Consider the following 22709-nt stretch of genomic DNA (forward strand, 5'->3'; position numbering starts at 1 on the left):
CACTTCAACCACAGCCTCATCACTTCTTTGTGTTTCCAACGACAGATGGCGAGCACCCTGTCAGCAAGTCGACTGTAGTGTAGCGTAGACTGAATCTTTGTCCATTGTCCATTACATGATCTTATCAATTCATATGACTTAGTTTACTGTTACTTTTGTTATGACAAGGAGTATGCAGCATTTCTGGTCGCTTATTAAGTTCATTCAAATAAGCCTCGTAGTAAACTGTGATTCATTCCGTCATTCCCTTTTTCCAATAACAGAACTCTGTTAGAAATTTCAAATCACAGCCAATGCATCCTACCCCACAAAAGCATCCCTTTGATCAGCAATTGAACTGACAAGATACTGTCACATCCTGTAAAGCTTATACAGACCTCTTGTGCATTCTCAACAACAAAGGCCCCCCAAAAGCGGGACTTCTTCATCTTCTTTAAAAAAAAACTTGTACATGTCACACATTTACTTAAATCCGGGCAGCGGCCTTAGCCAAGTAGACAGCCCAGCGTCTGAAAAGACAAGCGCTAACACCATTCAAAACATCTGCTTGTGTCAGCACTTTGCTAGGTTTTTCATGTAAATACAATGTGATACAGCCCGGTAGCTTTTCTACTGAAGAGCGGTTTCTCTGTGGTGAGCTGTATGATACTCCATTTATTGTGTTCCAGGAAGAAGGATACCCCACTGCTGTGCATCTCTCCAAGCCAGGCTGTTCAGGGAGCTCCATGCATCTGTGCCTGTGTGTGCAGACACATTGCCTCGCAGGAACAATCACATTTTTACTGTAGCTTTTTCATCACCTTGATGTGCCATCATTAATTGTATTCTGATGCCAGCTGGTTTTGATATGAAAAAGCCCAATTGTGTTTTGTTTGCACTGTAGACTATGTGAATGTTACAGCCTTTTGAATAGGCTACAACTGTCTGGTTCACTATTCTCACTTATTTTCCTTTTCTCCTTCCTCAGCCTGGGAGACTCCAGGATCAATAACGGCTTATCAATGGAGAACTAGGACCCCAGGGAGAAGCTGCCTAGAAGGAAAATCGATCTAGCCAATTCCCACCCACCCCTGCTTCACCCTCAAGAGCCGACTAATGCGCACACCATTAGTGCACAGAAGTGAATAGCTTCTTGGGACAAATTAATCAGACCCCTATCAACAAGATAAAACAGGTGGTATTTTGTTTGTCTTACAAGGTCATGTATTTGATGTTATTAGGAGAAAGGCTCATCGTGTGTGGGGTCAAACAGCTCAGTGTTCCAACTGTATCATACACAGTGATTTATTTGCTGAACAATCATCCCAAATACTAACATTTAAGACCAAGTCTAATTAAAAATCAGGGAGGAAGCAATTACTCAGCTTTTACCAGAATATGTTCGCGTGTGCAATGCAATACTGTTGCAAACATATAGCTTTTTTTCTCTGCCAAAAGTGATTTAATACCAAGCCTGAGCAGCGTTGAGCCAATGTCCCCACAAACATACATGAAATGAACGACAAGCTGAACTGGTGCAGCACAGCACTGAACATCATAACCTTGAAAGACCTTCACTGGCAGAGAGGACTGATAAGACTATCCTCTCTATAAACGTGGAGCTCCCCCTGTTGAACAAATTTGGGAAAAGCAGAAAATGGCGTGAAAGTGCCATTGGCCATTCAAGGGATGTTGCCAGGGTGGTGTAGAGGGAGGTCTATTGGGAAGTTTAGAACAAGGTTATTTATTCATTCAATGTTTACTTTACCAGGGAATTTGAAGTTAAGGAAATATGATAACGCTCTTTGGATAGGTGTCAAACTCATTCCAAGGAGGGCAGAGTGTCTGCAGGCCTTCGCTCCTCCCTTGTACTTGATTGATGAATTAAGGTCACTGATGAGGAAGTGAGGAACTCTTCACCTGGTTGTCTAGGTCTTAATTGAAAGGAAAAAACAAAAACCAGCAGACACTAGACTATCTACTAACCCTAACCATAACCCTTACCCCTAATTTAACCCTAACCTTAGCAAGCAGTTGCTTATGAACAGATGGTCATACTATCAACAAACTATCTGTAGAGCACCTACAGATGGACTATCTGAACAATCAAAATAAAGTGTGACCGAAAGTATTTTATATACGAAACCTCGCAAGACATCAGCAACAAAAATAATTTTGTTTCCTGATTGACAGGGACACAAGTAGGCCTATGGTGAGCTTTGACATTGTATGAAGAAGTATTCAGAGACAAGACTGCAGAATAGGCCTACAGTCTATGGTGGTTTGATTTGAAGAGGAAGTGGGCTATGTTGATATGACTGCTAGCCTACTCAAATGAAACAGGTCTTCTCAAATGAAACAGGTCTTCTCAAGTGAAACAGGTCTTCTCAAATGAAACATGAATACCAATGACGACGGGCCCTGGAGGAGTGGTGCCAGGAAAACAAAATGAAGGAGCTGATCGTGAACTTCAGGAGACAACAGAGAGAGCACGTCCCCATCAACGGGCCGCAGTGGAGAAGGTGAAAAGCTTAAAGTTTGTCTGCACCACTGACAATCTGAAATAGTCCACCCACACAGACACTGCGGTGAAGTAGGTGCAACAGCGCCTCTTCAACATCAGGAGGCTGAAGTAATTTGGCTTGGCCCCTAAGACCCTCACAAACTTTTACAGATGTACTATTGAAAGCATCCTGTCTGGCTGTATGACCGCCTGGTACGGAAACTGCACCGTCTGCAACCGTGGACACACTGCCTGCCCTCCAGAAGGTGAGGTCAGTACAGGTGCATCAAAGTTGGGACCGAGAGAATTTAAAACAGCTTTTATCTCCAGGCCATCAGACTGTTAAATAGTCCCCACTAGCCAGCCTCTGCCCAGTACCCTGCCCTGAACTTTAGTCACTGTCACTAGCCTGGCTACCACCCGGTTACTATACCATGCACCTCAGAGGCTGCTGCCCTATGTGCATCATCAAGGATAACTGGTCACTTTAATAATGTTTACATACCGTTTACCCAGGTATATACTGTATTCTAGTCAAGGCCTATCCTATTTAATTATTGCTGTACATATACTATTCTTCAGATAAATTACATAAGTATGTATTTATACACACAAAAGTATGTGGACACCCCTTCAAATTAGTGGATTTGGCTCTTTCAGCCACACCCATTACTGACAGGTGTATAAAATCAAGCACACAGCCATGCATACTCCATAGACAAACATTGGCAGTAGAATGGTCTTACTTAAGAGCTCAGTGTCTTTCAATGTGGCAACGTCACAGGATGCCACCTTTCCAACAAGTCAGTTTGTCAACTTTGTGCCCTGCTAGAGCTGCCCAAGTCAACAGTAAGTGTTGTTATTGTGAAGTGGAAACATCTAGGAACAACAACGGCTCAGCCACGAAGTGGTAGGCCATACGGGACCGCCGAGTGCTGGCAGAAACCTCAGAGATCAATTGGTAAACTCTGATTTACCACCCCAAGACATCCCTGCACAATGTGTATTTGTGCCCCTACTGGATGGAAACTACAAATGTAATGGCTGTGCTCAATGCAATGGCACTTATAAATGTAGATCCTTCAAACACCCCCAAACAGGGAAACAGATCCCAATCAAAGGTGTTATCATGTTCTCCACTAAGGCAGTTATTTATCTTATAACTTGTCCTTGTGGTTAAAATGATGTGTGTAAAACAAATCGCAAATTAAAAATATGTATCTCGGAGCATCATAGCACCATTAGGTGCAAAACCTCAACTTACCCAGTTGTGGCCCACTTTTTGGAAGAAAACCACTCGATTTCGTCTCTACGTTATATTGGCATCGAACATGTCACCCTCCCTAGGAGAGGGGATGACCTCGACAATTTATTGTTAAAACGAGAGGCTGCCTAGATCTTTAAATTTAAAGACACTTGCTCGCTTCAGTCTCAACGTAGACTTTGATCTGAAGCCATTCTTGTGATGATTGTGATTTTGCTATTGTAAATGTTTGTAGGCTTATGTAGCCAAATTGTATCTATGATCGTACGCTATCCATTTATGTTTTCTGTATGCTATTTTAATATATGAGAATTAACAAATGATATCAGGCCACACCCGGCCATGATTACAGACACCTGTGTGTCTTTTGACACTATATAAATGAGTCATCCCGCAGTGTTTGTCATTATACCCTGAAGACAGCTTGTCTGTCAAAATGTTGGACATAAATATTTTTGCATCTGAGCTCCTAGAGTGTGCGGCTTTTCTTTATTTTTTTAAGTGTTCCACTCCCCTAGCCAGCACCTCGCCTAAATAGGTGTGTGTTTCTTTCGCCTCTAGAGCTGCCCAAGTCAACAGTAAGTGCTGTTATTGTGAAGTGGAAACATCTAGGAACAACAACGGCTCAGCCACGAAGTGGTAGACATACAAGAACAGGACCGCCCTGCGCTGAAGCGTGTAAAAAAAATTATAATAATAAATAAATAAATAAAAATTTTTTTAATTATAATAATAAAAATCACCTGGCCTCGGTTGCGACACTCACTACCGAGTTCCAAACTGCCTCTGGAAGCAACATCAGCAGTGTTTGTTGGGAGCTTCATGAAATGTAAACAAAAAGTTAAAAAAAAAATTATAATAATAATAATAATTTATGAAATGTATGCATTCACTACTGTAAGTCGCTCTGGATAAGAGCGTCTGCTAAAATGACTAAAATGTAAATGTAAATGTAAATGGGTTTCCATGGCAGAGCAGCCGCACACAAGCCTAAGATCAGCATGTGCAATGCCAAGCATCATCTGGAGTGGTGTAAAGCTCAATGCCATTGGATTCTGGAGCAGTGTAAACACGTTCTCTGGTGTGATGAATCACGTTTCAGCATCTGGCCCTCCGACGGATGAATCTGGGTTTGGCGGATGCCAGGAGAACGCCATCTGACCCAATGCATAGTGCCAACTGTAAAGTTTGGTGGGGGAGGAATAATGGTCTGGGGCTGTTTTTCATGTTTCGGGCTAGGCCCCTTAGTTCCAGTAAAGGGAAATCTTAACGCTACAGCATACAATGACATTCTAGATGATTCTGTGCTTCCAACTTTGTGGCAACAGTTTGGAGAAGGCCCTTTCCTGTTTCAGCATGACAATTCCCCCATGCACAAAGCGAAGTCCATACAGAAATGGTTTGCTGAGATCGGTGTGGAAGAACTTGACTGGCCTGCACAGAGCCCTTACCTCAACCCCATCGAACACATTTGGGATGAATTGGAACGCCGATTGCGAGCCAGGCCTAATCACCCAACATCAGTGCCCGACCTCACTAATGCTCGTGGCTGAATGGAAGCAAGTCCCAGCAGCTACTTTCCAACATCTAGTGGAAAGCCTTCCCAGAAGAGTGTTATTGCAGCAAAGGTGGGACCAACTCCATATTAATGCCAATGATTTTGGAATGAGATATCCGACGAGCAGGTGTCCACATACTTTGTATTTCTCTCTATATTTCTACCCGACTGAGTATTGTTATGCCCAGGAGGCCGTCCATGTTACGAAGAAAATGCAAGCACTGCTTCTTCTTCTTTTTTGAGATTTGGTTGGCGGATCGCATCCAATTGAAGGTGCATACACCGCCACCTACTGTACTGGAGTGTGAGGCCATTCACAGTCTACCTACATTAAATTCTTTGTGATATGATACTATAAAATGGGGGAAAAGGAAAACAAAAAAAGTTACCCTACCATCTATTAGCCCTCTCAACAACAAAACATATATTTTTTGTAAATACACCACCCCATTACACTATTTACCCTATCTAATTATATTCCAGACAAACGGTCTGGGAGGACAGAACACTACCTCTCAACAGCTCCTGCAACTGTTCTGCAGTAAAACCTCACACTCCCAAGTATTTCTCTGCCGCTGCCACCACAACCTCTATTTTCTGTGACTTTTGATCCATTTCTGCAGTACAAATGACAACCATAGCTATGAATGGCAAGAAACCTAACTTTCTAAAGCATATATTCTTTCCATCTCTCTCTATAGCATTGGACCAGTAACCGAAAGGTTGCTGGGTCAAATACCCGAGGTGACAAGGTAAAATTCTGTCGTTCTGCCCCTGAACAACTGTTCACTGTTCCCCGGTAGGCCGTCATTGTAAATAAGAATTTGTTCTTAACTGACTTGCCTAGTTAAATAAAGGTTAAATGAGTCTGTCTACTCAGAAGAATCCTCTCAGGATCCCTCCCCCTGTACCCATCTTCCTCTACCACACTCTTCACTGCTTCAGCGAAAGACACTTCCTGTACTACTCTGACCCTGGCAACGTCAACCTGCCTTTCTCTCACCGGACACCTCCGATCTCCAGCCCCATGGGCACCTCCACAACTAACAAACAACTTTTTCCAGCGAAACTACACATTCCTCATCTCATGCCCTCCTGCAAACTTCTCACATGTAGGACTCTCCCTCCTACATACTGCTGCAACATACCCATAAACCTGACACCTAAAACACAGAAGTATTTTAGGAACAAACGCTCTCACAGGATAACTTACACTTCCTAGTTTAACCTTATCTGGCAAGACAACATCTTCGGTCTCCCCATGCTCCCACTGGAACTGCATCGCACCAAATGGCGAGCGTCACAGACACTGGGAATCTTCAATTTCAATTGATCTTCCTCAACATTTAATGCCACCCACGTAATAACTCCTTTCAACGGTGCCCTGCTCCGGAGAGCAAAGCAAGTCACATTTCTTGTCCCTAATCGCGTGATCCGTAGCGCCAACTCCCTCTGGGCTGCAGAAACACAATAAATCATCACTCCTAGTTACTTTCACCAATTCAACAGTCACCAACCTCTTCTCCACCCAACCTACCACCACATATGGATCAGCCAAAATGCAAGGGTCGATTATCTCCACAAATCTTACTCTCACTGGGCCAGAATCATACTTTACATACTCAGACCGAGACCTGAACTCAGCGGTCCTCACTGCAGGAACTTCATCCACACTCTAGTCAGGTTCCATCTCTGAGCTACTGGAACACGTATCCATCTTTTTGCACCTGACGCAAACTTTCCTCACCACAACGCTTCCCTTTACACTCAACTTCTTCTCAACAGTCATCACTGCATCTGCCAGCACATCGAATTCATCCTCAATCTCGTCGCTCTCAATTCCCTCAAGATATTCCAAAGGTTCTGGGAAATCCCTCATTCCATATTCCCTCTTAAACATTAACTGTCCTTTTTTTCTTGTCCATCACCTTCTCCTTTGCCAAATCTTTCAGAAGGCCTGTGTGCTCCACTTTTTTTCCTTTTCCGACATATTTTTCAATTACTCCTACTCTCCAAACATTTCTCCCTGTGCAACCTCTCTGCAATCACTGCTAACCCATGCACCGGTTAATGAACCAGGGAACAAAACTAACGCACCACAGCACACAACATCATCAATTAGCCAATCACTGGGCACCCAAAACAAGCACAAATAACCTGACTGACCAGAATGAGTTAATTTACCAAAGAAGACACTTCAGTCGAGCCAACTCTCAAATAAATTCATAATACCATAGTAAGCCCTAACTATTCAGTCATCATTTAACTGTCTACATCCAAACTCCAAAAAAAGGAATTGGTTTTGACCATGGCCAGTGCAGGTAAGCCAGCTGTGTTTACACAGGCAGCCCACTCCTGATATTTTTTTCACTAATAGGTCTTTTAACCAATAAGATCAGCTCTGAAAAAGATCTGATGTGAAAAGAGTTGATGTGATTGGTCAAAAGACCAATTCATGGAAAAAAATATTAGAATTGGGCTGCCTGTGTAGATGCAGTAGCCTACCTGGGGTGCGTCCAATTTGATTGAACGTTTGCTATGTTGCATAATGGTTTGTACTGAACGACATGTTTCCTCAAAGCATTCTTCAATGTTCTTGAACAGACTTTGAGGTACATTTGACCCGTTTGGTGGGTGTGGCGGGGTGATCTCTGACGTCACCTACTAAGGAAATTACCTCTATAACAGGATTTTTGGCAGTTAAATGCAACTACAAAACACTATTTACAAAAAGTAATATATTCATGTTTTTTTGTTTACAAGCATGATAGCCATACTTTTAGTTCATGGTTGACGCAGCTTGTTGGCCATTAGCCAGTCTGCGTTTCTCAAGGAGTTCAAAGCACTTCAATGCATCCAACTGGTATTTACGACTTCACAACTGGTAATTACCACCTTCCCACTTGTTTATGAATGCAGCATCAAAGGGCAGCATGCATTTTGAACCCACAACCCAAGCCCCCCTCCCCCATTTAATTGAACGTTCCACTACGTTTTTTTCGTACTGAACACAGCCCTGAATGAACCGCCATAAGGGCCCTCCCTGGGCCTACATACAGGTCATGTTCCCCTGCTCAGATGTTGTGTCAACCAATGGTTGAGTTCCCCTGCTCAGACGTTGCATGCATGAACCAATTGTTGCGTGCAATGTTATCGACTGTGTCAACGACTGACAGGTTGTTATAACATATGATGTGGTTAGCATTGTAAAATGTAGCAGGCGTCATCAACGTTAGGCTAACCACATCAATCTGTCACTTGTGCATTCCTCTGCCCAGGCGTTGCCGCCGCCCTCCAGATCTCACAACACCTGGATAGGTATTTTACGTATCAGCTAACCACGTATGACATAGAAATCTGTCAGTCGATAGACGATGGCGTCACACACAAGCATTGGTTGATGCTTGCAGTCGACTTTAGACGGTATATACGTTAATCTACTTTTATTTTGAAAATATATTTGTAGTCTACTGCTGCTGGAAACTCCGCCCACTTCAACGACTGTTCGTTCCTTGTTTGCGTTTGCGCTGACTTCTCTACTCACAACGATCTACTTTTTGGTGATTTAGAAATGTCTTTGGAGGTGGAATCAGCAGAGTAAGTGTTATAGCTATTCACATTTGCACAACTGTAAATTGCTGAATGTTTTGTTTATGTATTATGGTTCACGTGGCAGCTCTAAACTCAGTTGAGGCCTACCTCAACCTGCAAGCAGCTTGTATCCAGTAAACGTTAGCTACCTAAGCTAACATAACTTGCCTGCTAGCTAGCTATGTTTCATTGTTTTTGTACCCACCAGTGATCTTTTTAATGTAGCTATATAGTCTTAGCTAACTAATACTAACGTTAGCCTGTCAGAACGCCTAAATTAGCTAACGTTAGCTAGCTAACTGGCTTGCAAGCGAACACGATTAGATAGAACTTGTCTTGCGTCAAAATATGACATGCCTTGATGGAGTATACCATGATTTTGCAGCGTGATTCGTCTGATAATGCAGTACCTGAAAGAAAACAATCTGCACCGGACATTGACCACCCTGCAGGAAGAGACCACGGTGTCTTTGAACACTGTGGACAGTATCGAGAGTTTCGTGGCAGACATCAACAGTGGCCATTGGGATACTGTGCTGCAAGCTATCCAGTCCCTCAAGCTCCCTGACAAGACTTTGATAGACTTGTATGAACAGGTAAAAAGTTGTCGTATTGTATTTGGAATTCGTATACACCAGAACGTTCTTTCCTAGCTAGCTCTGCTGCTATGTCATTATTTTTTTTGTAAAATGCGTTTGTGTGTCCCCCTAGGTGGTGTTGGAGCTCATTGAGTTGAGAGAGTTGGGAGCAGCCAGGTCTTTGCTAAGGCAAACAGACCCCATGATCATGCTGAAGCAGACGCAACCAGAGAGATACATTCACCTGGAGAACCTGCTGGCTCGCTCCTACTTTGACCCCAGAGAGGTGAGGTCACTCCATGTATAGGGGCGATATAACTCAGTATGAACTATTTCCAGGTTGTCTGGTTTTGTCTGTGCATCTATTGTATGCCTGAACTTTAATTGGACACCAAAAATAACCTTCACCCGTGTTCTCCTGAAATATAGCATTAATAAATGTCCTATAGAGTTTTGACTTTGGCAGTTGTCTATTTGTTCCATTGCCACTCAGAAATTACTGGTCTGTTTTGTTATGGGTGCTTCAGAGTTCCTGCGGTCTTGTGTTTGTGTCATTGCTCAGTGTCTGTGTGCTCTCCTCCCTCTGTGTCCTCCAGGCCTACCCAGATGGCAGCAGTAAGGAGAAACGACGGGTGGCCATCGCTCAGGCCCTGGCCGGGGAGGTCAGCGTGGTGCCCCCCTCACGTCTCATGGCCTTGCTGGGACAGGTGGGTGACATGTTTTTATACACCTGGAATATATGGTCTTTTCATGTTAATTCAGCACATAGTCTGATCTATGACCAGGCTAATATTATGCAGATTAGTATTTTAACCACCATCTCTGTCTCTCAGTCCCTAAAATGGCAACAGCACCAGGGTCTCCTGCCCCCAGGTATGACCATTGACTTGTTCAGGGGCAAGGCAGCCGTGAAGGATGTGGAGGAGGAGCGCTTCCCCACACAGCTCACTAGACACATCAAGGTACTGTATGTCCAGCTATGGTATTGCTAGTGTTTATTAGTAAGGATGGTTTTGATGCTTCCCCTTGGCCCTGTCTTTCAAGAGATTATTGTATCTCAATGGTACTGGCTTGGTTATGTAACATTTTAATTCAATTATGCATAAAAACACAATGCATGAATACAACAACAAGGAGTTCTGCTTGGGTGTCGTCATAATGCAGTCTTATTCTTACTAGTTTGGGCAGAAGTCCCACGTGGAGTGTTCCCGCTTCTCCCCTGATGGTCAGTACTTGGTCACAGGATCAGTGGATGGTTTTATCGAGGTCTGGAACTTCACCACTGGCAAAATCAGAAAGGTGCGTGTGCGATCTAACACCAATTGATACTCTGATTTGGGAGTTTTCAAAATACCCTTTTACTGCCTTGGTAGCATTTTTAATAAGATGACCTAATCAAATGTGTGTGTGATAGGATCTCAAGTACCAGGCGCAGGATAACTTCATGATGATGGACGATGCAGTGCTGTGTATGTGCTTCAGCAGGGACACAGAGATGCTGGCCACAGGGGCCCAGGACGGCAAAATAAAGGTCTCTACTGGCACTATAGGAATGTCACTTTTCCCTCAACTTTTAATGTTTAAACTCTTTCATTGGGTTGAGTGGATACTCACACTACCTTCCCTACCTCGTCTCCCCTCTGACAGGTGTGGAAGATCCAGAGTGGTCAGTGCTTGCGGCGCTTTGAGCGCGCCCACAGTAAAGGTGTCACCTGCCTCAGTTTCTGCAAGGACAGCAGCCAGCTGCTCAGTGCTTCCTTCGACCAGACCATCAGGTGACCTGCACACATGAAGCTCGCTTTCTCTCATGGTTTCTCCGTCTTTGTTTTTCCTACCTATAGAACAGTGGTCACCAAGGAACCATAACTGTTATGTTTTTGCGTTCCACAGGGTTCACGGATTGAAGTCGGGCAAGTCGCTGAAAGAGTTCCGAGGACACTCCTCATTTGTTAATGAAGCAACATTCACACCTGACGGCCACCATATCATCAGCGCTTCCTCTGACGGCACTGTGAAGGTATGAACCCCCACTCTGCAAAAGGCTGCTAGAAGCCAACAGTCCCATAATAAGTAAAAAGGGTATTTGCATCAGATACTGTATTTTGACTTGTCTCCACCCTTTACCAGATTGTCCAATTCATGGTATGTCCTGTGTACCTGCATTTCCAGCAGAATATATGTTAATGGATTTTGATTAACACTTGTGAATCTCCTGTCAGGTGTGGAACATGAAGACCACAGAATGCACTAACACCTTCAAGTCCCTGGGCACCTCGGCCGGCACCGACATCACAGTCAACAACGTCATCCTTCTGCCCAAGAACCCGGAGCACTTTGTGGTGTGCAACCGCTCCAACACTGTTGTCATCATGAACATGCAGGGCCAGGTCAGGACTTAGCCACTTACGGTCACCTTTCATTAAAAAAAAATGAATATGAAGTATTCATTTTGAATATTACAAATATTATATTGGTATGACCTTATTCCCCTTTTGTCCTCCAGATTGTGAGGAGTTTCAGCTCTGGTAAGAGGGAGGGAGGAGACTTTGTCTGCTGTACACTGTCTCCACGTGGCGAGTGGATCTACTGTGTAGGAGAGGACTTTGTGCTCTACTGCTTCAGCACAGTCACCGGCAAGCTGGAGAGAACCCTAACAGTATGTTTATTCCAAACCATGTGAATTAAAAACAATCGACACCAAGCCTGGTTAAAACTAATTTCTCAATGATAAAAATAGGAATTGTCAATTCACCTGAGAATTAATTGTGTAGACAATTTAGTCAGGATTATGCACCTAAATCAACATTTGTTAGTTTAATGTAAATGTGCCAGGATTGGCTATAGCCTAAAGCAGGAGTCGGCAACAGGCAGACCAGACGGGGTAAGTTTGCAGTGTACAGATTTTATTTCTGTTCCGGGATCCGACCATCTAGTTGTCTACCCCTGGCCTAACGTTTGTATTAGACTTTTGTCTCATTAGCTCTTGTCTCCCCCATCCCAGGTCCATGAGAAGGATGTGATTGGTATCGCCCACCACCCCCATCAGAACCTAATCTCCACGTACAGTGAGGATGGCCTACTCAAGCTCTGGAAACCCTGAGCTTAGACCTTAACCCCACAAGCCCCCTTCATCAGCATGCCAGCTGCTTTTCCCATGGGATGCTGCAGTGTTTCCTCTACTATCACTTTAGGTGGGCCAGGTAGTGACTCCCATCTAGCTCTTTTGTTCAGACTAAATAGTTTTGGGCCCCAATTGATTCAAATTGGCAGTATGTGTTGCTGTTTCAGGGCACCTGTGCCACGCCTAAGAGAAAGTCTAGCTAGGGGAAACACTGGGGTAATGGGAGTGCAGGCGTGGGCTTTAAACATACCTTTTTTAATACAAACTTTTCTTTATGTAAATATTTTTTTATAGGATTTTTTTTTCTTCTAATAACGTCCGGTTGGGTATTTTGCCTCATTTGTCAGTCAGGTCAACAATTGCTTTGTTACTGCACAGCAATAAATAGAAAGGGCTTTCATTTGTCTCTGGTGAATGACTCGTGTTGATTTTTGTATCCCTGATCTGAAATACCTTTTCATGTGTTGCTGTGTGTTCCTAGATGTGAAATGCATGGGTTATTGCTATTACGTATGGATTGTCAAATCCAGTGTCACTGGATTTGCATGTACTACTTCCTGTCTGTCCCATTAAAGATATTTGATCAGGTATTAGTGTTTGCTTGTCAGGAAACAATTATAAAGAGGCATTTGAACTTACTTTTGGTACTTGTTTTGTTCTGTACAGTTATTAAAACCAATACAAATGACCAAAAATCGGTACTTTGGGGTCAGTAGTCCATGTGGCAGTTTCGCAACTGTATCAGTCTCACAACTTGTAATTTACATGCAATCAACCTTTTTTTAATGATTATCAATAGAACTTCATACCATGATTCATGTCCTCAGATGGGATGTTTACTGCATGATTGCAATCTGTGCAGGGCCGGTTCTAGACATAAGCTTTCGCCAGGTGAAATTTGGTTGCGCATCAGCAGTTCTCTTATGTCACTCAATTAGCCATGTCAGCTAACAATGATTAGATTGGTAGTCTAGTAATCATGGCCAAATACCAAATGGGCATGCAGGGTATGTCCCCAGGGGCCCCATTGATTTTGTTATTCATTCTCACTCATATCAAGTCATTACAAAATGTGTAGAAATGCAGGAAATTTGTACAAAACTGCAAAAAGTTCTCTACACCACATGGCAAAACAGGTATAATTACAAATTATTTTGTAAAACTGAATTTTTCTTTGCCCTATGGCAAAGTGAGTAGAATTGCATAGTGTTTAAAAGCATAGGTTTGGTATGAAACTTAGCCATAACGCTGAGGGGCATTGGCATGCACTACTCTTGATGGGCACCGCCTGTTACTACAATCATCCTGGAAATTCTCAACTTTGCAAGGCATGTCACTACTCCCATATCTTCACATAGCCCACCACATGCATTGGAATAAAGTAGGCTACTGCAATTGAAGGCAAATTGTTGCTTACTGAAACTCCCAAAGGCATCCAATTGTTATATGATTGAAGCAATAGTCAACCCACGTGTGATCAACCGTTTCATGCTGCTTTGAGACAAGCGTGGGGTTTTGATAAATCAATGTCCGATTTTTCTTTTCACTGAATCTCTGTTTGCTATTGGTTAGGCTACAATCAGGCTGTAGAAATGTCATCTTGTCTCGTTGGCTCATTTATCAACACTGAACAGAACATTTTGCCAGCATGTTACGTAGTTTAAACAAGTGGATTATTTTGCTCATCACTTGCAGTCGTTCAGTAGCCTAGGCCCACTCCCAACCAAAAGCCTGTGACTTGTCTTAATGTGATATTGTTTGAATCTCCGTCTGTATAGTTGTTTAGATCTCTGGTTGGGCAAATAAGTGGAGGTGGTATAGTTCATCTGTTACTGATCAGAAACATTTAGCATGCAATAATGTAGCCTAAATTAAGTGTAGGCCTATTCTTTTTGCTGATCGCCGGCAACTCCACAAGCCTGTGGAGGTTGTCAAATATGAACACGAGACTAATGCTGTTGACAATATAGATGGCTATTATTTTCTATGGGTATCATGACGAAGATACTCTCAGTGTAAGACCCTACGCCTGCAGAGGCAGAGGGTAGAAAATAGATCAAACGTGGATCAAAAAAGCACGGGCTTTCCCTGGGCTCTGTTTCAAAATATCACGTTTTATATTTCGCATGTTGTGTGGGAAACATATTTGTATTTTATATTTCACATTCTTAGCGCACTATAACATAGGCCAACGTGTGTTGACAGACCAGTAACAAACTCAAAATATGCCATTCTATTCTTTTGAAAATACATTTTACTAGTTTTATAGCCTAAAATTTTTATTAGGACCTGCCTAAAACAAATGTATAACGGATTTCTTCGTGATGGTGTATAGTCAATTGATTTATTACACTTGCCAGCGTGTGCACGGGAGATATAAAAGGCTTATCCTGGCAAGAACATGGTAAAAATGGGACTGGCCTCTAAAAAAACATTCTGGGCTCTAGGCATGTCTTGTTTTGTACGCTTTGTACAAATAATAAAACACAGAACTACAGGATGTTTCTTAACATAACTCTTTATTAACTAGCTACAACTATATGTTCGCCTATCTCCAACCACGATCAACTGACGATGCCCTAACCGTCTGGGTGGTCTTAACCAATCACTGCACAGTAGGATACGGCGGTAAAATGCATCCAATTATAATTCAGTATGTATTCACATATGAATATTACATCCCCCTTCTTTTAAAACAAAATACAAATGTTTTACATATTCTAAGCTTTTCTTTTGAATACATGCTCTGTAGTTTGAACTCAAGGTAAGTAACCATTTATATTGCATACTACACCAACTGAATCAACATACTCTGAAACAATGATCCAACATACTGTTACTTTTCAAACAAGGGATTCTCAGCAACTCTCAGCTTTCACTGTAGAAATGACATCTTAACATTTCAAACAAATACAATACCAAAGCATGTCAAGTGAACTTTCAATAACAAGTTTACAGTCTGGAACTCTTTTAGGGCAGCGATCCGCCTACACCCTTTGACATTTCACAGGTCGAGGACAGCTCTGGGCTTGACCTCTCTTCCTGACCTTGTGCGATATGATGTTGAGCATGCTTCTGTGTCAGTCAACAGCTCTTGTGGTGTTGCAGGTAAGTGTGGTGTATGTTGTGCTGTGTGTGTGTTTAGTCCATCACGTTCTCTTTCAGGGGAACAGTTCATCTCATCAGTGTGTTGTTCTTTTGTGTTCAGTAAGTGACGACGATTGCGGCGGTACACTGCTCCTTCTGCTGTGCGGACGTGATATGAACGTTCAGTGTCAGCTGGCTGGATGACGACTGCTGGTTTCCAGAGGCCATGCTCCTGGATTCTAACTGACTCTCCGTCGATCAGTGGTGGCAGTGGTCTAGCTGACCTGTCGTAGTATCGCTTTTGTTGTTGTTGTCTCTGTGCACGTTTTCCATGCATTTCATTGTAGCTGACGACCTCAGGTTGCAGCTGCTGGTTGGTGCTGGGAAGGGTTGAGCGAAGTCTGCGGCTCATCAACAGCTGGGCTGGTGATTTGAAGTTGTCAACTGGAGTGTTGCGGTATTCAAGGAGACTGAGATAGGGGTCTCTCTTGTCTGCTTTTGCTTTGTCCATGAGTGATTTAGCAATCTGCACAGATTTTTCAGCAAGGCCATTACTTTGAGGGTAATGTGGGCTTGTGGTGACATGTGTGAACTCCCATGCTTTTGTGAAGGATTCAAACTCATTTGATTTGTAACAGGGCCCATTGTCAGATATTAAAGTCTCTACAATGCCATGCCTGGCAAAGGCTGCTTTTAGCTTGTGTATCACAGCTGCTGATGTGGTGCTGTGAAGCTTGTCGAGTTCGAAGTATCTGCTGTAGTAGTCCACTGTTACGATGTAGTCCTCGTTGTTCCAGGTGAACAGATCGGTTGCCACGACCTGCCAGGGTCGGTCTGGGATACAGTGAGGTAACATTGGCTCTTTGGTGTTTGAGGGGCGTCTTTCAAGACAGATGGTGCATCTACCAACAATGTCCTCTATTTGTTTGCACATTCCAGGCCAAAACATAATGTCCCGTGCTCTCTGTTTGCACTTTTCCATGCCCATGTGTCCAGCATGGATCTTTGTCAAAATCTCTTCTCTGAGACTGGTAGGAATAATGATTTTCTCTCCTTTGAAAATTATTCCGTTGATCTGTGATAGTTCATCACGATGGTTCCAGAATTCTGAGACGCTCTGAGGGCATTTTCTCCTCTCCTCAGGCCATCCATCCTGTATGACTTCCCTCAGCTGTGTGAGTTGAGAGTCCTTTCCTGTTTCTGCTTGGATCTCCTTCAGTTTTGTGTCACTAACTGGTAAGTTGCTGTACACAGTGTGTACTTGCATGTCCATGCCTTCACTGAGGCTGCTGTCCTTGTAGGTAAGAAACTTCCTGGAGAGTGTGTCTGCGACAGGGATGTCTTTGCCTGGACGGTGAGTAATTGTGAAGTCGTATTTTTGTAGTTGAAGGATCATTCTCTGTAACCTTGGCGGGGCTGCAGCTAGTGGTTTCCTCATGATTGACTCAAGGGGCTTGTGGTCGGATTCCACAATGACTTGTCGTCCATATACGTACTGATGGAAACGTTTACATCCGAATAGAATGGCATAGAGCTCCTTTTCAATTTGAGCGTAGTTGATTTCACAGTCTGTGAGAGATTTGGAAGCGTAGCCGATGGGCTTTCCTTCTTGCAGTAGCACTGCACCTAGTCCATACTTCGACGCGTCCACTTGGAGTCTGAGCTCTTTGTTGGGGTCGTAGTAGGCAAGGATTGGTCCTGGTTCTCTCGTGATCAAGTCTTTCACATTCTGGAAAGCAATGTCGTGTTGCTTGTCCCAAAGAAACTCACTGGACTGCTTTAGCAGTTGACGCAGGGGTGCATTAGCATTGGAGAGGCTGGGTGCGAACTTGGATAAGTAGTTGACCATGCCAAGCACTGTTTCCAGCTCTGCACGGTTTTTTGGTGGCTCCATTTCTTTTATGGCTGAGATCTTCTGTGGATCTGGCTTGATTCCATTCGCTGTGAGAAGATGTCCGAAGTAGCTGACCTCTGTAGCGCCGACTGTGCTCTTCTCTGGGTTGAGCCGGACTCCTCTCTCGCGGGATCTTTGCAGCATCGCGCGGAGGTTTCGGTCGTGCTCCTCTTTGGTTCGACCATAGACAAGGATGTCATCCACAATTGCCACAACTCCGTCGAGGCCTTCGTACACTTCGTCGATCTTTCGCTGAAACTCGTCTTGGGCTGAGATAATCCCAAAAGGCAGGCGACGGAACCTGTAGCGTCCAAACGGTGTGTTGAATGTTGTAAGCTTAGATGACTCTTCTGTGAGCTTGATAGCCCAGTAGCCTGATCTAGCGTCCATGACGCTGAAGTAGTGTGCTCCCGCTAGCTTGTGTGTGATGCCATCTAGCGTCGGTAAAGGGTAATGGGGCCGTTTGATAGCCTTGTTCAAGTCTCTTGGGTCGAGGCATACTCGGAGCTTGCCTGTGCGTGGTTTCTCCACCACCACTAACGCGTTTACCCAGTCGGTTGGTTCTGTAACCTTGGTGACTATGTCAGATTGTTCCATGCTCTCCAACTCTTTCTTCAGACGGGCACGGAGAGCAAGGGGAATCTTTCTCGGGGGGTAGACCACAGGGGTTGCGTCTGGGTCAAGGTGAATGGTACATTCTCCTGGGAATAATCCTATTCCTGTAAAGACATCAGCAAACTCCTCCAGTACATTTCCTGTCTCTACTGGTGCTGTTACTGATAAAACTAGCTTGATGAGGTCCATGTCTAAACATGCTTTAAGACCTAGCACTGCAGGTGCTCTAGTGTCAACAACGTAAAAGTCCAACATCATGTCACTTTCCTTGTATTTGCATTTGAAAGTGCATGTGCCTTTTACTGGGAGCTGTTCACCACCATAACCAGTCAGTCTGCGCATGGTGGGCTGTAGCTCACACTCAGATGTCAAGCTGCGGTACTTATTCAGAGGAATAATGTTTACTTGTGCACCAGTGTCTAGTTTGAACTTTAGCTTTGTGCCTTGTGTTCCTATCTCAATGTCAGCAAAGGCTTGCTCTGTCTCTGATATGTGACTTTTTCCTGTCACTGAATCAATAAACAGTTCATCATCATTTGACTCTTTGATTGACATTTCATCTTCACTCACTGTGTGTACTGTTTTTCCACGGTAAGCTCTGCACACTTTTGCAAAGTGATTCCATTTACCACATTTAGTACACTGTTTGCCTTTAGCTGGGCAATTTCCTTGTTCGCCATGCACTTTGTATCCACAATATCCACATGTTTTGGGGCGTTTTGAGTCTGTGTCGCTCTGTTTTGGAGTTATGTCTCTCTCCGTTCTGAAACGCGCTCTCTGGGCACCGGAGGTGTGCTTTGATGTCTGCCTGACTGCGTGCACTGCTTGTTCACGTGATGCGCTCGTGCTGCGGCGCGAAATGGTTTTCATCTGAGCCTGTGCTAGCTCGTGAGATCTGGCTATGTCGATAGCTTTGTCCAGCGTTAGCTCAGACCCAACATTCAAAAGTTTCTCTCTCACTCGCGGTGAGTGTATTCCAAATACAATACGGTCCCTGACCATCTCATCCTTGTTTGCATAATCACAGTCTTTCACAAGCAGACGCAGCCCAGTCACAAACGGTTCAAAAGACTCGCTAGCTCCCTGTACTTTCTCATGGAATTTGTACCTAGCGAAAATTGTATTAGTCTTCGGCACAACATATGCTTCAAAACGATCGTAGTATGTTTTCAGTACCTTTGATTCAGCTTCGGTAAGTGTCCATGTGTTGTAAATATCTCTCCCTTTTTCACCGATCCAGAGGAGCAGGTAGCTACATTTTTCCTCTTCTCCTCTTTCCTTCAGAGGACCCGTGAACATTAGCTCCACATGCTGTTTGTACTTACGCCATGCATCGGGTAAGTTTGTAGACTCCCAGTCCATTCGAGGTGAAGGAACTCCATAAAAATCCATATTTTAAGACCATTTACTCTGACACCATGTCTTGTTTTGTACGCTTTGTACAAATAATAAAACACAGAACTACAGGATGTTTCTTAACATAACTCTTTATTAACTAGCTACAACTATATGTTCGCCTATCTCCAACCACGATCAACTGACGATGCCCTAACCGTCTGGGTGGTCTTAACCAATCACTGCACAGTAGGATACGGCGGTAAAATGCATCCAATTATAATTCAGTATGTATTCACATATGAATATTACAGGCAACATACTGTAAAGTCAGTAAATGGTATTGCTGTGATTATTTTCAATGAAAAATGGTCAAAGAGAAACAAAAATAGATTCTTAGCCAAGAGCAATATTTCAAGCAAGAATTTTGCTAGGACTGTCTGGGAGTGAACTTGTTTGACTATTCACTAAAATCTCAGTAAAATCTGGGTTTATGATTGTAATTCAACTGCCATGGTTTGCTTAGCTAGATGCAGGTAGCCTATAGCACCAGCTAGGCCTAGCCTACATCTAATTTCAGTAGCCTATGCAAAATGAACGATCTAGCAGCTTGCTTAGTTCAAATTGACAGACTAATTTTTTCCACGTAAATAGTAAGTACTTGTGTTACCCAATAGCCTGCTGGAATAGGCTACTGATGGGGTCGTCATTTCAATCACTGAATCACATAATATGGATATGAACTGAACAACAGCCAGTGTGTTTTTTATTTTTTACCTGTAGCCTAATCTGACTGTTACCGTCAATCTAATGCATTTTAGCTGATCGTCAATTGCGATAGAGCTGTGACCATGATCACATTTCATGACTTCCAATTTAATTATCTAAACATGGCCCTCAATAATACCATAACAATAAACTGACGTTATATGCTATTTATTAAATCCGTTTGCGGCTCCAGGTAGTGGCGGTATTGATTTGCAACGACTCCAGTGATATTGTCATTTCAACATATTTATTGTATCAAATTAATATATAACTGCTGTTTCTGATCAACGAACATATAATTAATGTTGTTGCATTGTACTGTAATTAATGGCAAACTATAATTGAATTGGTTCAATTAAGGGAAAAAAATTAATAGGAATCTGAATGGGGTGACACAATTCTACCAAACCTATAGGATCCAATCTGATTACTTTTGATTCCCAATAGGAAAAAAAGTAGTCCAATGGGATTCTGACACCGGGGACACAAAACCCTATAGGACTATGAGAATCCTGGGATTGTGAGAATCCTATAGGATTCGATTGGAAAAAAATCGCTAATCCTATATGATTTTTTGACTAGGGCCTTGTTGTTCCATAACATTGTCATGGAAAAGATTCATGTTGTTTCCAACTACCAAACAGCAACTGCGCCGTAAATCCGGCTGCATATTGAACGTTTAGATTGCCAAAAGGCCAGTCTCTGGCAAGGGGTGGAATAGTAGCTAAAAAGACTGGTATCCAGACTAGCGATCTGCAGCTACTCTTCTCGTTTCTAACTGTTCCGTACATGTTCATTCCAAATTACGTTGTTGATTATTACTGCGATCAAGAACGTCACAAAGGTAACACACTGATTGAATGCGCATCACCCCGGCGCTTCAGAACTGTCGGGACACAGTTCGGGATATAGAGCTTTTGGTTTTTGCATGTTACAGCTATGGCCTACACCATGAAGTAAAAAGATGGATAACGACACTTTTGTGGATCCCATTCTTCCAAGTGAGGGTCCTGCAAAAGTCGCAAAGTTGATCAGAGTGAATGAAGGGAAAAGTCAGGAAAAGAAAAAGTCTTTCAAGTCAAAAAACACCTCTCCGGATAACCCTAAACTGAAGAAGTCATCCAAATCATCTAAACCGAAAACAGAGCTTGATGAAGAGGAGTCGAGTCCAAAGGCAAAGGGTATCGTGAAGTGCACCAAGGCGGTAGTCATCGATGTCGGTACAGGATACCTGAAAACCGGGTTTGCTGGGGCGGATGCGCCCTCCTGCGTAATTCCCAGTGTTGTAGGTTTGGCGCGCAAAGGCCCCTTGGATTACAAGCACGGCTATGTGGGGAGGGAAATTCTAGAAACACTAGACATATCCTACATCAGCCCGGTGCATAATGGCATAGTAACAGAATGGGATGCAATGGAGAGACTGTGGGAATACGCGTTCAAAACGCTGGGTATCCCAAGCGAGGAGCACGCCGTGCTTTTGTGTGACCCTCCTCTTAGTCCGACCACCAACAGAGAAAAACTCGCCGAAATCATGTTCGAGAGCTTCAGCACTCCAGCCATGTTTATTGAAAACCAGTCCGTTTTATCCATGTATTCCTATGGCAGAACTAGCGGACTGGTTTTGGAATGCGGGCATGGATGCTCTTACGCAGTTCCCATTGACGACGGCCACTACATGCCAAGTTACACCTGTCGTGCAGAATATGCAGGACGAAGCCTTGACCTTTACTTGCAGAAGTTACTGCAGGAGTCTGGAAAAGGGTTTTCTTTTGACAAATTAGGCCTAATGGATGACATCAAGGCAAAATGTTGCTATGTAGCCCCTGATATAGACATTGAATTAAGAGTTTGTGAAATGGTGCAATACAAACTTCCAGATGGGAATTATATCTCACTGGGAAATGAGCGTTCTCTTTGTCCAGAGGTGCTATTCCAGCCAAATCTGATTGGATCCCGTGAGCCAGGACTTCATATTATGGTCATGAACTGTATCAATAAATGTGACATCAGATTGAAGAGTGACATGCTACAGAATATCCTAATATGTGGCGGCTCCACAATGTTCAGTGGTCTTCCTGAACGGCTGCAGAGCGAGCTCAACCAGATAGCACCATGTGGTGGGACTACCATTGTGGCATCCCAGGAGCGTCAAAACACAGTGTGGCTTGGAGGTTCAATCCTTGCCTCCCTGTCCTCTTTCCAGTCACTTTGGATTCAGAGGAAAGACTATGAGGAGAAAGGGCCCTTTGCCATTTATCGAAAATGTTTCTGAAAGCTACTTATCAATGTGCCTTTAAGGTTGGCAAATAAAACAGTAAAGTAACTAAATTGAACTATGGACTGACTGCCTGCCGTTTCCATATCTCTGACAGTATTAATAACTCCATATCCATTACCGACATTATATTGTGAGAAA

At 43.4% G+C, this 22709-nt stretch overlaps 2 protein-coding genes across 2 annotated transcripts; both read left to right on the plus strand.

The window, feature by feature from the left end:
* Positions 1–8764: 8764 nt before the first annotated feature.
* smu1a (SMU1 DNA replication regulator and spliceosomal factor a) lies at positions 8765–13280 on the plus strand. The gene is made up of 12 exons (XM_029728318.1): positions 8765–8901; positions 9281–9491; positions 9607–9759; positions 10070–10180; positions 10307–10435; positions 10653–10772; positions 10888–11004; positions 11121–11248; positions 11364–11490; positions 11693–11860; positions 11977–12129; positions 12475–13280. Exons 1-12 carry the CDS (start codon positions 8876–8878, stop codon positions 12571–12573), a joined length of 1542 nt encoding a protein of 513 aa, XP_029584178.1. The 5' UTR covers positions 8765–8875; the 3' UTR covers positions 12574–13280.
* Positions 13281–20939: 7659 nt separating this feature from the next.
* On the plus strand, positions 20940–22572 carry LOC115171521 (actin-3-like). Its single transcript, XM_029728446.1, has one exon. The coding sequence runs from the start codon at positions 21258–21260 to the stop codon at positions 22563–22565; it is 1308 nt and encodes a 435-aa protein (XP_029584306.1). The 5' UTR covers positions 20940–21257; the 3' UTR covers positions 22566–22572.
* The last annotated feature ends 137 nt before the right edge of the window (positions 22573–22709 follow it).

The sequence above is a fragment of the Salmo trutta genome, chromosome 3 (genome assembly GCF_901001165.1).
Source record: "Salmo trutta chromosome 3, fSalTru1.1, whole genome shotgun sequence".
NCBI lineage: Eukaryota > Metazoa > Chordata > Actinopteri > Salmoniformes > Salmonidae > Salmo > Salmo trutta.

Excerpts from the sequence above, each read along its gene's own strand:
- smu1a (XM_029728318.1), top strand. The coding sequence starts at position 8,876 with ATGTCTTTGGAGGTGGAATCAGCAGA. Across the intron at positions 10,181-10,306 it reads TCATGGCCTTGCTGGGACAG|TCCCTAAAATGGCAACAGCA; the intron begins GTGGGTGACATG and ends TCTGTCTCTCAG. Across the intron at positions 11,861-11,976 it reads TCATGAACATGCAGGGCCAG|ATTGTGAGGAGTTTCAGCTC; the intron begins GTCAGGACTTAG and ends TTTGTCCTCCAG.
- LOC115171521 (XM_029728446.1), top strand. The coding sequence starts at position 21,258 with ATGGATAACGACACTTTTGTGGATCCCATTCTTCCAAGTGAGGGTCCT.